At 41.5% G+C, this 18,150-nt stretch overlaps 1 protein-coding gene across 1 annotated transcript in view; it reads left to right on the forward strand.

The window, feature by feature from the left end:
• LOC139752574 (N(G),N(G)-dimethylarginine dimethylaminohydrolase 1) overlaps positions 1-18,150 on the forward strand; it is a 111,997-nt gene that overhangs the window by 34,349 nt on the left and 59,498 nt on the right. The window contains exon 4 of the mRNA XM_071668331.1: positions 9,341-9,345. Coding sequence (XP_071524432.1) covers positions 9,341-9,345 — 5 coding nt within the window. The remainder of the gene's footprint in view (positions 1-9,340; positions 9,346-18,150) is intronic.

Consider the following 18,150-nt stretch of genomic DNA (forward strand, 5'->3'; position numbering starts at 1 on the left):
CTGATTGTTGAGGATAGAAGGTTAAAACCATTTCTTTCTTTCTTTTGAGTTTGTTTTCCTTGTGTACTTGTATATTATACATGTATATATATATTATATTATACATGTATATATATATACATGTGTATGGGGGTGGGTTGGGCCACTTCTTTCGTCTGTTTCCTTGCACTACCTCGCAAATGCGGGAGACAAAAAAAAAAAAAAAAAACGTATATTATACACAGGCACAATATTTTTGGTAAATAACACAAATATTTAGAAATATTACACCTTTTACAAAAGAATTCAGTGATGAAGGTTATTGGGTGTCTAGTGTTGGGATGATATGGAGGGATTTGTTTCTTTCGTCATACTGAAAACTAAACTCTTATTTCATATATAAAGAAGCAGTCTTATTGGAGAATAACAGGAATATATATAGAAATATTACACCTTTTATTCTACTGATAAGTGTGAGGAGATTGAGTGGGTGGCATGTATGGAGAGGATATATGAGGTGCTTTTTCTTTGGAAATGTATGCACCAAAGTTCTCATATACCCCAGGAATTCATTGAGAAAATAAGGCAATCACTTGATATCTTCCAGAAGAATATAACCCCCTTTCTTTCTTATATGTGACTAAAATCACTTTAGTGAGTCATTTACTTCTGCACATTTCTCATATATATGTCAGAGGTGGAGGGAACAAGGAGAAGCAGGAGACCAAATTGGAGGTGGAAGGATGGAGTGAAAAAGATTTTGAGCGATCGGGGCCTGAACATGCTGGAGGGTGATAGACATGCAAGGAATAGAGTGAATTAGAATGATGTGGTATACCGGAGTTGAAGTTCTGTCATTGGACTGAACCAAGGCATGTGAAACATCGAGGGTAAACCATGGAACGATCTATGGGGCCTGGATGTGGATAGGGAGCTGTGGTTTTGGTGCATTACACTTCACAGCTAGAGATTTAGTGTGAACGAATGTGGCCTTTTATGTCTGTTTTCCTGGCAATACCTCACTGTTGCAGGGGTGGCATTGCTGTATCAAAAAGCCATGATGATATCACACAGCCTTGTTTGACACCCACATTTATACTGAAACCTTTGCACAACTCTCCATCCACTCTTACATTTGCTACTCCAGAGATGGCTTCCACACCATTCAACAGTTGTTTTCCTACCCTATATATTCTTAGCAGATCCCCTAACGCATTCCAATTGGCTCTGTCTTATGCTTACTCCAGGTCCATAAGTTACATGCAGTTTTATTACGTTTCTCTAGATACTTTTCCACAGTCATTTTCACCACAAAAATCTGATCCACACACCCCCTACCTTTCATAAAAACCCCTCACTCTTCACTTATTCTCCATTCAGTCACTTCCATCACTCTGTCAGTTAATATTCTTGCATACACTTTTCCTTGTATACATAACAGACTTATTCCTCTATAATTGGTACATGCATCCTTAGCACCTTGTCCTTTGAATAAAGGAATGATAATAGCTTTTACCCACTCCTCAGGCTCAACCTTCTTTTTCAAAATTACATATTAGATGCATCGACTCTATTACTTCAGCATTTCAGCCATAATCCCATCCACTGCAGGTGCCTTTCCTACCTTCAGCCTCATTATTGCCCTTCTTATCTCCCTCTTTTCTTTTGGCTCTTGCATTCGTATCCTCTTCCTTCCTTCCTCCAAACCCATGCATGTAACAACTGCTGCCTCCCTTTCTTCCACATTCATAATTTCTTCAAAATACTCTTTCCATTTTCTTTTCACTTTCACCTTTTGATTCAGCAACTCCCCTTCCTTCTCACATTATTCTTACTTCATACATCAACATTTCTACTCTTACATCCATCTCTTTCCCTGTTCACCTCCTTCCAGTCTAGTTTCTTAGTATCCTGAAACTTTTCACTTCAGAAATCTTCATACACTCTTTTTTTTTTTGCTTTACTCTATCAACTGCTTAACATTCTGCTTGCATATTTTATATTCCTCTCTCCTTTATTGAACTTCCACTGGTACATTCCTATTGAGCAATCTACCTTATGCCTTTAAGTCTCTTCCACAGCATTTCTAATCTCTTCTGTCCACCATGCATTGCCCTTTTTATTCCTGTATCACAGTACCTTGTGTCCAAATACTGATTACACAACCTTTAAAAGTATTTCTCTAAAAATTTTAGACACCTCATTCAGACAAGACTGCATTTTTACATTCACTGCACTTCCATCTAAGCTTTCAGTTACCTTCCTTTCATACTCCTCCCTGCATTTTTTCTGATTCATCTTCTTGCTTGCAAACACTTTTACCTCTCCATTCTTCCCTACGCCATACCTCCACTTCTCCCTGATCATCATCCTCACAAGAACTGCAAAATGGTAAGTCTCCAAAGAATCCTCTCATGACTCAAGCATCTAGCATGGCCCTTCTCAATCTTTCATCCAATGCCACATAGTCAATCAAAGCCTTTTGCTCTTCTCTTCCATCATTCCTCATCCTTGTATATCTGTGGTTCATCCTATCCTGATAAAAGGGTTTGCAATGAATAAACCCCTCTCAGCACAAATATCCACCAGATAACCTCAATTTTCATATACTCCAGGCACCCACATTTACCAACTATCTCACCAATTCTATCACATCCCACTTTTGCATTCATATCACCCAATATAACCATGTTTCTCTCATTCTCACAACCATTTATACAGTCATTCAAATCTCTCCAGAAAAGCTTTATTTCATCCTTATCTCATACGGTCTTCATAACCACAGGTGCATATATACATACCCATGTATACTTCACAGTCCCAATCTTTCCTTTCACCCACACTATTTTTGATCCAATCTATCCATGCTTTGATGATAGCAGAATTGCACATCCTTCTTTTCCTCTTCCCCAATAACTTTCACTCATTCCCATCCATACCACACCATTCATGCCCTCCCATAACTTGCATTCATCATTTCCTCTTTCACCCCACACACTCTTCCTATAGATATGGGTTTCCTCAATCCTTAGCACATCCATACTAAAACTTTTAAACCCCTCCATGGTGTCCCTCCTTTTACTCTCACCTGTCATCCCATTCACATTCAGTTTCCTAGCCATCAGTATTCTTTTTATATGCATTTCCTCCTTTTTATCCTTTCTTATGTGGTGTTTGATTTTCCTGGCCAGGAAAAATTAGTGATTTGTCACAATGTGGTATACTGGTATCGATGTGCTGTCAGTGGATTGAAACAGGGCATGTGAAGCATCTGGGGTAAACCATGGAAAGGTCTGTGGGGACGGGATGTGGAAAGGGAGCTGTGGTTTCAGTGCATTAGATGACAGCTAGAGACCTGAGTGTGAACGAATGTGGCCTTTTTGTCTTTTCCTGGCACTTCCTGGCTGGGGGGAATGTTGTTTCTTGGATGAAGGCAGCAAGTATGAATATGTACATGTGTATATACGTATGTATGTATATGTATAAATGTGTATGTATACGTATGCATACATTGAAATGTATATGTATGTATATGTGCGTGTATGGAAGTCTATGTATATGTGTATATTAGTATATGTGTTGTTGACTGGTTGGTAAGGATATTGAATATATGTATGGTTCATGGTGAAGTGCCTGAGGATTGGTGGAATGCATGCATAGTGCCATTGTACAAAGGCAAAGAGGATAAAGGTTAGTGTTGAAATTACAGAGTTATAAGTTTGTTGAGTATTCCTAAGAAATGATATGGGAGGGTATTGCTTGAGAGGGTGAAGCAATGTACAGAGCATCAGATTATGGAAGAGCAGTATGGTTTCAGAAGTGGTAGAGGATGTGTGGATCAGGTGTTTGCTTTGAATAATATATTTATATTGTATTATACTTTGTCGCTGTCTCCAGCGTTAGCGAGGTAGCGCAAGGAAACAGACGAAAGAATGGCTCAACCCACCCACATACACATGTATCTACATACATGTCCACACGCGCATATACATACCTTTACATTTCAACGTATACATACATATACATACACAAACATATACATATATACACATGTACATAATTCATACTTGCTGCCTTTATTCACTCCCATCGCCAACCCGCCACACATGAAAAGACCCCCCCCCACGTGCGTGCGAGTTAGCGCTAGAAAAAGACAACAAAGGCCACATTCGTTCACACTCAGTCTCTAGCTGTCAGGTATAATGCACCAAAAATACAGCTCCCTTTCCACATCCAGACCCCACAAAACTTTCCATGGTTTACCCCAGACGCTTCACATGCCCTGGTTCAATCCATTAACAGCACATCGACCCCAATATACCACATCGTTCCAGTTCACTCTATTCCTTGCATGCCTTTCACCCTCCTGCATGTTCAGGCCCCGATCGCTCAAAATCTTTTTCACTCCATCTTTCCACCTCCAGTTTGGTTTCCCACTTCTTCTCGTTCCCTCCTCCTCTGACACATATATCCTCTTTGTCAGTCTTTCCTCACTCATTCTCTCCATGTGACCTAACCATTTCAAAACACCCTCTTCTGCTCTCTCAACCACACTCTTTTTATTACCACACATCTCTCTTACCCTTTCTTTACTTACTTGATCAAACCACCTCACACCACATATTGTCCCCAAACATCTCATTTCCAACACATCCACCCTCCTCTGCACAACTCTATCTATAGCCCACGCCTCGCACCCATATAACATTGTTGGAACCACTATTCCTTCAAACATACCCAATTATGCTTTCTGAGATAATGTTCTCACCTTCCGCACATTTTTTAATGCTCCCAGAACTTTCGCCCCCTCCCGTACCCTGTGACTCACTTCCGCTTCCATGGTTCCATCTGCTGCCAAATCCACTTCCAAATATGTAAAACACTTCAATTCCTCCAGTTTTTCTCCATTCAAAGTTACCTGACAATTGAATTGTCCCTCAACCCTACTGTACCTAATAGACTTGCTCTTATTCACATTTACTCTCAGCTTTCTTCTTTCACACACTTTACCAAACTCAGTCACCAGCTTCTTCAGCTTCTCACCCAAATCAGCCACCAGTGCCGTATCATCAGCGAACAACAACCGACTCACTTCCCAAGCCATCTCATCCACAATAGACTGCGTACTTGCCCCTCTCTCCAAAACTCTTGCAATTACCTTCCTAACAACCCCATCCATAAACAAATTAAACAACCATGGAGACATCTCGCACCCCTGCTGCAAACCGACATTCACCGAAAACCAATCACTTTCCTCTCTTCCTTCTTGTACACATCCCTTACTTCCTCGATAAAAACTTCTCACTGCTTCTAGCAACTTGCCTCCCACACCATATATTCTTAATACCTTCCACAGAGCATCTCTATCAACTCTATCATATGCTTTCTCCAGATCCATAAATGCTACATACAAATCCATTTGTTTTTCTAAGTATTTCTCACATATTCTTCAAAGCAAACACCTGATCCACACATCTTTTACCACTTCTGAAATCACACACTGCTCTTCCCTAATCTGATGCTCTGTATTTACCTCACCCACTCAGTCATTACCCTCCCATGTAATTTCCCAGGAATACTCAACAAACTTATATGTCTGTAATTTGAGTACTCACCTTTATCCCCTGTGCCTTTGTACAGTGGCACTATGCATGCATTTTGCCAATCCTCAGGCACCTACCATGAGCCATACACACATTGAGTATCCTTACCAACCAGTCAACAACACAGTCACCCCCTATTTTAATAAATTCCACTGCAGTACCATCCAAACCTGCCACCTTGCCGGCTTTCATCTTCTGGAAAGCTTTCGCTACCTCTTCTCTGTTTACCATATCTTTCTCCCTAACCCTCTCACTTCGCACACCACCTGGACCAAAACACCCTATATCTGCCACTCTATCATCTAAAACATTCAACAAACCTTCAAAATACTCACTCCATATCCTTCTCACATCACTGCTACTTGATATTACCTCCCCATTAGCTACCTTCACCAATGTTCCCATTTGTTCTCTTGTCTTATGCACTTTATTTACCTCCTTCCAAAACATCTTTTTATTTTCACTAAAATTTATGATACTCTCTCATCCTGACTCTCATTTGCCCTCTTTCTCACCTCTTGCACCTTTCTCTTGACCTCGCCCCTCTTTCTTTTATACATCTCCCAGTCATTTGCTCTCCCAGTCATGTGCACTATTTCCCTGCAAAAATCGTCTAAATGACTCTCTCTTCTCTTTCACTGATAATCTTACTTCTTCATCCCACCACTCATTACCCTTTCTAATCTGCCCACCTCCCATGCTTTTCATGCCACAAGCATCTTTTGCACTAGCCATCACTGCTTCCCTAAATACATCCCATTCCTCCCCCACTCCCCTTACGTCCTTTATTCTCACCTTTTTCCATTCTGTACTCAGTCTCTCTTGGTACTACCTCACACAAGTCTTCCCAAGCTCACTTACTCTCACCACTCTCTTCACCCCAACATTCTCTCTTCTTTTCTGAAAGCCTCCACAAATCTTCACCTTTGCCTCCACAAGATTATGATCGGACATCCCTCCAGTTGCACCTCTCAGCACATTAACATCCAAAAGTCTCTCTTTCCCGTGCCTATCAATTAACACATAATCCAGTAACGCTCTCTGGCCATCTCTCCTACTTACATATGTATACTTCTGCATATATCTCTTTTTAAATCAGGTATTCCCAATCACCAGTCCTTTTTCAGCACACACATCTACAAGCTCTTCACCATTTCCATTTACAACACTGTACACCAATCATTCCCTCAACTGCCACATTACTCGCCTTTGCATTTAAATCACCCATCACTATAATGTGGTCTTGTGCATCAAAACTACTAACATACTCACTTAGCTACTCCCAAAAGACTTGCCTCTCATGATCGTTCTTATGCCCAGGTGCATATGCACCAATAATCACCCATCTCTCTCCATCTACTTTCAGTTTTACCCATATCAATCTAGAGTTTACTTTCTTACACTATCACATACTCCCACCACTCCTGTTTCAGGAGTAGTGCTACTCCTTCCCTTGCTCTTGTCCTCTCACCAACCCCTGACTTTATTCCCAAAACATTCCCTAACCACTCTTCCTCTTTACCCTTGCGCTTCATTTCTTTCAGAGCCAAAACATCCAGGTTCCTTTCCTCAAACATACTACCTGTCTCTCTTTCTTTCTAATCTTGGTTACATGTGGCCACTCACATTTAGACACCCCAATCTGAGCCTTGGAGGAGGATGAGCACTCCCACGTGACTCCTTCTGTTTTCTCTTTCAGAAAGTTAAGATACAAGGAGGGGAGGGTTTGTAGCCCCACACTCCCATCCCTTTAGTTGCCTTTGAAGAACGTATGTGAGAAATACTTAGAAAATCAGATGGATTAGTATGTAGCATTTATGGATTTGAAGAAGGCATATGATAGAGTTGATAGAGATGCTTTGTGCAAGGTGTTAAGAGTATATGGTGTGGGAGGTAAGTTGCTAGAAGCAGTGAAAAATTTTTTATCAAGGATGTAAGGCATGTGTACGAGTAGGAAGAGAGGAAAGTGATTGGTTCCCAGTGGATGTTGGTTTGCAGCAGTGGTGTGTGATGTCTCCTGGGTTGTTTAATTTGTTTATGGATGGGGTTGTTAGGGAGGTGAATGCAAGAGTTTTGGTGAGAGGGGCAAGTATACAGTCTGTGGTGGATGGGAGGGCTTGGGAAGTGAGTCATTTGTTGTTTGCTAATGATACAGTGCTGGTGGCTGATTCGGGTGAGAAACTGCAGAGGTTGGTGACTAAGTTTGGTAAAGTGTGTGAAAGAAGAAAGCTGAGAGTAAATGTGAATAAGAGTAAGGTTATGAGGTTCAGTAGGGACAAGTCAGTCGGGAGGTAAATTTGAATGGAGAAAAACTGGAGGAAGTGAAGTGTTTTAGATATCTGGGATTGGATTTAGCAGTGGATGGAACCATGGAAGCAGAAGTGAGTCACAGGGTGGGGGAGGGGGCGAAGGGATAGTGGTTCCAACAATGTTATATGGTTGCGAGGCATGGGCTATCGGTAGGGTTGTGCGGAGGAGGATGGATGTGTTGGAAATGAGATGTTTGAGGACAGTATGTGGTGTGAGATGGTTTGATTGAGTAAGTAATGTAAGGGTAAAGGAGATATGTGGTAATAATAAGAGTGTGGTTGAGAGAGCAGAAGAGGGTCTATTGATATGGTTTGTTCACATGGAGAGAATGAGTGAGGAAAGATTTACAAAGAGGATATATGTGTCAGAGGTGGAGGGAACGAGGAGAAGTGGTAGACCAAATTGGAGGTGGAAGGATGGAGTGAAAAAGATTTTGAGTGATCGGGGCCTGAACTTAGCGGAAGGTGAAAGGTGTGCAAGGAATAGAGTGAATTGGAATGATTTGGTATACTGGGGTAGATGTGCTGTCAATGGATTGAACCAGGTCATGTGAAGCATCTTGATTAAACCATGGAAAGTTTTGTGGGGTCTGGATGTGGAAAGGGAGCTGTGGTTTCGGTGCATTGTTCATGACAGCGAGAGACTGAGTGTGAATGAATGTGGCCTTTGTTGTCTTTTCCTGTCACTACCTCGCACACGCACGGGGGGAGGGGGGTTGCCATTTCATCTGTGGTGGGGTGGCGACGAGAATGGATGAAGGCAGGAAGTATGAGTATGTACATGTATATATATGTATTTGTCTGTGAGGCAGGGTGGCGACGGGAATGAATAAAGGCAGCAAGTATGAATTATGTGCATGTGTATATATGTATATGTATGTGTTTATATACGTATGTATACGTTGAAATGTAAAGGTATGTATATGTGCGTGTTTGGACGTGTATGTATATACATGTGTGTGTGGGTGGGTTGGGCCATTCTTTCATCTATTTTCTTGTGCTACCTCCCTAATGCGGGAGAGAGTGACAAAGCATGATAAAATGTCTCTGCATGCATATGTATGTATATTTTGAAATTTATAGGTATGTATATGTGCGTGTGGGCCTGTATGTTTATACATGTGTGTATTGGTGGGTTGGGCCATTCTTTCATCTGTTTCCTTGCACTACCTCGCTAACGCGGGAGACAGCGACAAATTATAATAAATGGATGAATATGTGTATATGAATGGTTGGGCCATTCTTCGTCTGTTTCCTTGCACTACCTCACTGATATGGGAAACAGCAATTAAGTATAATGAATGATATATAAGATTTGTCTTATCAAACCCTCTGCTCCACTAATCTTTCTAATTTTGGTGCTAGCCATTTTTCAGCTAGATCCCTTGGTGTGGTAGTTGCATCCATTATGTCTGTAACTTTCTCTATAATCTCTTTTTGGCTTGCAAGCACTGGTACTGCATTCTCAGTACTTTTCTAAACTTTTCATCAAATAACCCATATATTTCCTTAATTGCTTCATCTCTAATGGAGATATTATTCTTTCACCTGCTATCCACAATTTCCTGTGTTCCTCTTTTTGTGTCAACCTGAGTCTGAGTTCTCTCCCATTAGTCATGTTCTGTTGATTTGCTTCTGAATTTGTTCCATCTAATATTTTGTCAGTGTCTGTGTTTGTGTGTGTCTTAGTTCCTTTTTTTTTTTACCTGAACAACTTTCAATATTGTTCCAGTAGATTTAGAATGCAATTTTTTCCTTTGTTCTATCTGGGAGACTCCCATTAATACTGTGTTTTTGTTCCTTTCTAGTATTATGACTCTCCTTCGTGATCCTTGAAAAGCTTCCTAATTTTTTTAACTGCAGCACTATTTGTGGTGTACTCTGATCTTGCTCCTTCACACATTCACATAACATCCTCAAACATTCGTTCTGTCGCATTTTCTTGTTTAACCATTTTCTAGCTTTTATTTTTATCCATCTCTTTGCAGATCTGGTTTTGACTGACTGGTTTAGGAACATTTTGTACCTGAGCCATACTAGCCAGCATGATACATTATTATTATTTTTTTTATTATACATTGTCGCTGTCTCCCGCGTTAGCGAGGTAGCGCAAGGAATCAGACGAAAGAATTGCCCAACCCACCCACATTCACATGTATATACATACACATCCACACACGCACATATACATACCTGTACATCTCAGCGTATGCATATATATACACACACAGACATATACATATATACACATGTACATAATTCATACTGTCTGCCCTTATTTGTTCCCGTCGCCATCCCTCCACACATGAAATGACAACCCCATCCCCCGCATGTGCGCGAAGTAGTGCTAGGAAAAGACAATAAAGGCCACATTCGTTCACACTCAGTCTCTAGCTGTCATGTATAATGCACCGAAACCACATCTCCATTTCCGTATCCAGGCCCCACAAAACTTTCCATGCTTTGACCCAGATGCTTCACATGCCCTGGTTCAATCCATTGACAGCATGTCGACCCCGGTATACCACATTGTTCCAATTCGCTCTGTTCCTTGCACGCCTTTCACCCTCCTGCGTGTTCAGACCCCGATCACTCAAAATCTTTTTCGCTCCATCTTTCCACCTCAAATTTGGTCTCCCACTTCTACTCGTTCCCTCCACTTCTGACACACATATCCTCTTTGTCAATCTTTCCTCACTCATTCTCTCCATGTGATCAAACCATTTCAAAACACCCTCTTCTGCTCTCTCAACCACACTCTTTTTATTACCACACATCTCTCTTACCCTTTTATTACTTACTCAATCAAACCACCTCACACCACATATTGTCCTCAAGCATCTCATTTCCAGCACATCCACGCCTCGCAACCGTATAACATTGTTGGAACCACTATTCCTTCAAACATACCCATTTTTGCTTTCCGAGATAACGTTCTCAACTTCCACACATTCTTCAACGCTCCCACTTCTGACACACATATCCTCTTTGTCAGTCTTTCCTCACTCATTCTCTCCATGTGATCAAACCATTTCAAAACACTTTCTTCTGCTCTCTCAACCACACTCTTTTTATTACCACACATCTCTCTTACCCTTTTATTACTTACTCAATCAAACCACCTCACACCACATATTGTCCTCAAGCATCTCATTTCCAGCACATCCACGCCTCGCAACCGTATAACATTGTTGGAACCACTATTCCTTCAAACATACCCATTTTTGCTTTCCGAGATAACGTTCTCAACTTCCACACATTCTTCAACGCTCCCACTTCTGACACACATATCCTCTTTGTCAATCTTTCCTCACTCATTCTCTCCATGTGATCAAACCATTTCAAAACACTTTCTTCTGCTCTCTCAACCACACTCTTTTTATTACCACACATCTCTCTTACCCTTTTATTACTTACTCAATCAAACCACCTCACACCACATATTGTCCTCAAGCATCTCATTTCCAGCACATCCACGCCTCGCAACCGTATAACATTGTTGGAACCACTATTCCTTCAAACATACCCATTTTTGCTTTCCGAGATAACGTTCTCAACTTCCACACATTCTTCAACGCTCCCACTTCTGACACACATATCCTCTTTGTCAATCTTTCCTCACTCATTCTCTCCATATGTCCAAACCATTTCAACACACCCTCTTCTGCTCTCTCAACCACACTCTTTTTATTACCACACATCTCTCTTACCCTTTTATTACTTACTCAATCAAACCACCTCACACCACATATTGTCCTCAAGCATCTCATTTCCAGCACATCCACGCCTCGCAACCGTATAACATTGTTGGAACCACTATTCCTTCAAACATACCCATTTTTGCTTTCCGAGATAACGTTCTCAACTTCCACACATTCTTCAACGCTCCCACTTCTGACACACATATCCTCTTTGTCAATCTTTCCTCACTCATTCTCTCCATGTGATCAAACCATTTCAAAACACTTTCTTCTGCTCTCTCAACCACACTCTTTTTATTACCACACATCTCTCTTACCCTTTTATTACTTACTCAATCAAACCACCTCACACCACATATTGTCCTCAAGCATCTCATTTCCAGCACATCCACGCCTCGCAACCGTATAACATTGTTGGAACCACTATTCCTTCAAACATACCCATTTTTGCTTTCCGAGATAACGTTCTCAACTTCCACACATTCTTCATCGCTCCCAGAACCCCCCCCCCCCCTTGTGACTCCCTCTGCTTCCATGGTTCCATCCACTGCTAAGTCCACTCCCAGATATCTAAAACACTTCACTTCCAATTTTTCTCCATTCAGACTTACATTCCAATCACTTCCAGTTTTTCTCCATTCGAACTTATATTCCAAATAACTTGTACCTCAACCCTACTGAACCTAATAACCTTACTCTTATTCACATTTACTCTTAACTTTCTCCTTTCACACACCTTTCCAAACTCAGCCACCAATCTCTGCAGTTTCTCACCCGAATCAGCCACCAGAGCTGTATCATCGGTGAACAACAGCTAACTCACTTCCCAAGCCCTCTCCTCCACAACAGACTGCATGCCTGCCCCTCTCTCCAATACTCTTGCATTTACCTCCCTAACCACCCCATCCATAAATTGATTAAACAACCATGGGGACTTCACACACCCCTGCTGCAGACCGACATTTACTGGGAACCAATCACTCTTCTCTCTTCCTACTTGTCCACATGCCTTACATCTTACAACTTACCTCCCGCACCATATGCTCTTAAAACCATCTACAAATCATTTCTATCAACCCTATCATATGCTTTTTCCAGATCCATAATGGCTACATACAGATCTATTTGTTTTTCTAAGTATTTCTCACATGCATTCTTCAAAGCAAACACCTGATCCACACATCCTTTACCACTTCTGAAACCACACTGCTCTTCCCCAGTCTGATGCTCTGTACATGCCTCACCCTCTCAATCAGTACCCTCCCATATAATTTCCCAGGAGTACTCAACAACTTATGCCTTTGTAGTTTGAACACTCACCTTTATCCCCTTTGCCTTTGTACATTGGCACTATGCATGTATTCTGCTGATCCTCAGGCACTTAACCATGATCCATACATACATTGAATATCCTCACCAACCAGTCAACAATACAGTCATCCCCTTTTTTGATAGATTCCGCTGCAATACCATCTAAACCTGCCACCTTTCCAGATTTCATTTTCTGCAAAGCTTTCACTTCCTCTTCTCTCTTTACCAAACCATTCTCCCTGACCCTCTCACTTCGCACACCACCCCGACCAAAACACCCTATATCTGCCACTCTTATCAGCAAACACAGTCAACAAACATTAAACGTACTCACTTCACCACCTTATCACTTCATCACTTCATCCCCTCTTGCTCCCTTCGCCGATGTTTCCATTTGTCCTCTTGTTTCACGCACATTATTTATCCTTCCAAAACATCTTTTTAGCTTTCCTGAAATATAAATATACTCTCACCTCCTAACTCTCATTTGCCCTCTTTTTCACCTTTACACCTTTCTCTTGACCTCCTGCCGCTTTCATATATAATCTCCCAGTCATTTGCTCTCCTTTCCAGCAAGTATCATCCAAATGCCTCTCTTTTCTCTTTCACTAACAACCTTACTTCATCCCACTACTCACTACCCTCTCTGATCTGCCCACCTCCTGCCTTTCTCATGCCCCTTGCATCTTTTGCGCAGTGATGGTATATACACATATATATACATAAACATGTGTACGTGTAGGAAGAGAGGAAAGTGATTGGTTCTCAGTGAATGTAGGTTTGCGGCAGGGGTGTGTGATGTCTCCATGGTTGTTTAATTTGTTTATGGATGGGGTTGTTAGAGAGGTGGATGCAAGAGTTTTGGAAAGAGGGGCAAAAATGAAGTCTGTTGTGGATGAGAGAGCTTGGGAAGTGAGTCAGTTGTTGTTCGCTGATGATACAGCGCTGGTGGCTGATTCATGTGAGAAACTGCAGAAGCTGGTGACTGAGTTTGGTAAAGTGTGTGAAAGAAGAAGTTAAGAGTAAATGTGAATAAGAGCAAGGTTATTAGGTACAGTAGGGTTGAGGGTCAAGTCAATTGGGAGGTAAGTTTGAATGGAGAAAAACTGGAGGAAGTAAAGTGTTTTAGATATCTGGGAGTGGATCTGGCAGCGGATGGAACCATGGAAGCAGAAGTGAATCATAGGGTGGGGGAGGGGGCGAAAATCCTGGGAGCCTTGAAGAATGTGTGGAAGTCGAGAACACTATCTCGGAAAGCAAAAATGGGTATGTTTGAAGGAATAGTGGTTCCAACAATGTTGTATGGTTGCGAGGCATGGGTTATGGATAGAGTTGTGCGCAGGAGGGTGGATGTGCTGAAAATGAGATGTTTGAGAACAATGTGTGGTGTGAGGTGGTTTGATTGAGCAAGTAATGTAAGGGTAAGAGAGATGTGTGGAAATAAAAAGAGCATGGTTGAGAGAGCAGAAGAGGGTGTTTTGAAATGGTTTGGGCACATGGAGAGAATGAGTGAGGAAAGATTGACCAAGAGGATATATGTGTCGGAGGTGGAGGGAACGAGGAGAAGTGGGAGACCAAATTGGAGGTGGAAAGATGGAGTGAAAAAGATTTTGAGTGATCGGGGCCTGAACATGTAGGAGGGTGAAAGGCGGGCAAGGAATAGAGTGAATTGGATCGATGTGGTATACCGGGGTTGACGTGCTGTCAGTGGATTGAATCAGGGCATGTGAAGCATCTGGGGTAAACCATGGACAGTTGTGTGGGGCCTGGATGTGGAAAGGGAGCTGTGGTTTCGGGCATTATTGCATGACAGCTAGAGACTGAGTGTGAACGAATTAGGCCTTTGTTGTGTTTTCCTAGCGCTACCCCGCACACAATAGGGGGGAGGGGGATGGTATTCCATGTGTGGCGAGGTGGCGATGGGAATGAATAAAGACAGACAGTGTGAATTGTGTGCATGGGTATATATGTATGTGTCTGTGTGTGTATATATATGTGTACATTGAGATGTATGGGTATATATATTTGCGTGTGTGGACGGGTGTGTATATACATGTGTATGGGGGTGGGTTGGGCTATTTCTTTCGTCTGTTTCCTTGCGCTACCTCGCAAACGCAGGAGACAGCGACAAAGCAAAATAAATATAAATAAATAATATATACATAAACGCCCATACATGAATAAATACATACATATATATATATCAACATATACATACGCATACACAGACATATAAGTATATACTCATGTAAATATTCATACTTGCTTGCCTTCATCCATTCCTGTCACTACCCCACCACACAGGAAATAGCATAGCTACCCCCCACTTCAGTAATGATAGTAATGATAATGATAATGATTATAATGCCCGCATGTTCCCTGCATGTTGTAAAAGGCAACTAAGATGGGCAAGAACAGAAGGCTGGAAATCCTCCATTCCTGTATTGCTTTCTGAAAGAAAGAACAGTAAAGAGCATAGTGAGGATTTTTCCCTCTAAGGTTTTGTCATTTGTTCTAGATGCTGCCTTGCTTATGTGGGAAATAGCAAGCATGTATTGTATGGTGTGGAATAATGATAATGATGATAATAGTAGAAATGATGATATGATAATGATATTTTTTTTTCATACTAGACCCAGGTAATGTAAGGAACAGATGAACAGTAGCTTCACTTGCTCACATCCACTTTTTAGCTGTCATTTATATTGTACCACATCTGTAGTTCCCATCTTTAGTGAAGGCCTACAGACCTTCCAATGACTTTCCTTGACCCCTTCATATGCCCTTGTTCAACCCATTGATAGCACACTGCTCCCTATATACAAAACTGTAACACTTTAGTTTTTTCTGTTCCATGCATGTTCCTCCTCTCCTGAATGTTAAGGCCCTAGTATCTCAGAAAGCCTCTTTTGCTCTATCTCTTCACTCTTTCTTGGTCACCCTCTATCTTTTGTTACCTCCACTTTTGATACGTCTAACCTTGTAGTCAGTCTCTTTGCTTATCTCTCCATATGTCCAGACCATTTTAGCACACCCTGGTGAGGTCTCTGAATCAAACTCTGCTTACTGGTATACCTCTCTCTTATACTATCATTCTATAGAAGATCAACCTGCCTCACTTGACAAATCATTCTCAGGCAGCTCATTTCCATTGCTTCCACCATGTTTCATTCTTTTGCATTAAGGACTCAAGAAATTGAAAAAAAAACACCATGAGAACTAATATACCTTCAGACCCCACCTTCCATACACTGCTGAGTGCATCCATGACCTTTGCCCCATTCTTTCACCCTTTGACTCACCTCAGCCATCATTGTTCCATTTACTGCCATTCCATCCTCAGGTAACTAATGTGCTCCTTTTCCTCAAGTCCTCCCTATTTAGACTTATACCCAACCCTCCTGTCTCATTCCTGTGCTGCATCTTATTAATTTCCTTTTAATCATATTCATTCTCACACTTTTTCCTTTCAAACCATTTTCTGGAGCTTCTCTCTAGATTGTTCCATCAGAGCCATGTAATGTGCAAATGATAAGTTACAACCCCCTGCCTCCCCTACCCAGTAATGTAGACCTGTCTCTTGTACAAAGACCCTGGTATCCTTCTCCTTCATCACTCTCTCCTTGAATAGATTAAACAACCACATAATGGATGCAAGGCTTGGGCCATGAATGCAAAAGAAAGAAAGAGTTTGTACAAGTTGGAAATGAAATGCTTGAGGACAGAGAATGCTGTGAGGTAGATAGATCATGTTAAGACTGACTATGGAAAAAAGAGATATGATAGTAAGCACAGTCTGATTGAGATAGCTGCTCAGGGACTGCTGAAGTTGTTCAGATGTATAGAGAGAATGAGCAAAAAAATAACTGACTGAGAGAATCTGTGTCAAAACTAAACAGATCAAGGGGATGTACCTTCAATGAGATTTTGTCAAATAGCAGGGTTTGTGTATAGTGTGCACTGCACACATTGCTTGATGAATAATAGCTTCTTACCACTATGCTTATTTTGTAGTTATCAGTTTTGGGTTCATCTTGGACTTACAGTAGATACTGTATGTGAGGTTTTCTCTTAAATGTTATGTTAGTTTTAGGTGCATTTTTTTTTCATTGATTGCTGTTTCCTTCATTAGCAAGGTAATGCCAGGAAAAACTGAAGAACAGCACATCATCTCACATATTTCACATATGCATTTATTTATTAATATTTTTTTTATTATACTTAATTGCTGTCTCCTGCGTTAGCGAGGTAGCACAAGGAAACAGACAAAAGAATGGCCCAACCCACCCACATACACATGTATGTACAAAAACACACACACAGGCACATATACATGCGTATACATTTCAACGTCTACATACATATACATACACAGACATATACATATATACTCATGTACATATTCATACTTGCTGCCTTCATCCATTCCCATTGCCACCCTGCCATACATGAAGTAGCATCACACACACACACACACACACACACACACACACACACACACACACACACACACCTGCCCGAGCACGCGTGGGGTAGCACTAGGATGAGACAAAAAAGGCCACATTCATTCACACACAATCTCAAGCTGTCATGTGTAATGCAGTGAAACCATAGCTCCCTTTCCACACCCAGGCACCACAAAATTTTAACTGGTTTACTCCAGATGCTTCACATGCCCTGGTTCAATCCATTGACAGCATGTCAACCCCATCATACCAAATCATTCCAGTTCTCCATTCTTTGCACGCCTTTCACCCTCCTGTATGTTCAGGCCCCAATCGCTCAGAATCTTTTTCACTCTATCCCTCCACCTCCAATTTGGTCTCCCGCTTCTCCTCGTTCTCTCTACCTCTAACACATATATCCACTTTGTCAATCTTTCCTTACTCATTCTCTCCATGTGACCAAGCCATTTCAACACACCCTTATGCTCTCTCAATGACAATCATTTTATTTCCACACATCTGTCTTACCCTTTCTCTACTTACTCGATCAAATCGCCTCACACCACATATTGTCCTCAAACATCTCATTTCCAACACGTCCACCCTCCTCCACACAGCCTTATCTAAAGCCCATGCCTCACAACCATATAACATTTTTGGAACCTTTATTCCTTCAAACATACCTATTTTTGCTCTCAGAGATAACGTTCTCTCCTTCCACACATTCTTCAATCCTTCGAGAACCTTTGCCCCTCCCCCACCCTGTGATTCACTTCCGCATCCATGGTCCATCCGTTGCTAA

This window comes from Panulirus ornatus, chromosome 13 (genome assembly GCF_036320965.1).
Source record: "Panulirus ornatus isolate Po-2019 chromosome 13, ASM3632096v1, whole genome shotgun sequence".
Lineage (NCBI taxonomy): Eukaryota > Metazoa > Arthropoda > Malacostraca > Decapoda > Palinuridae > Panulirus > Panulirus ornatus.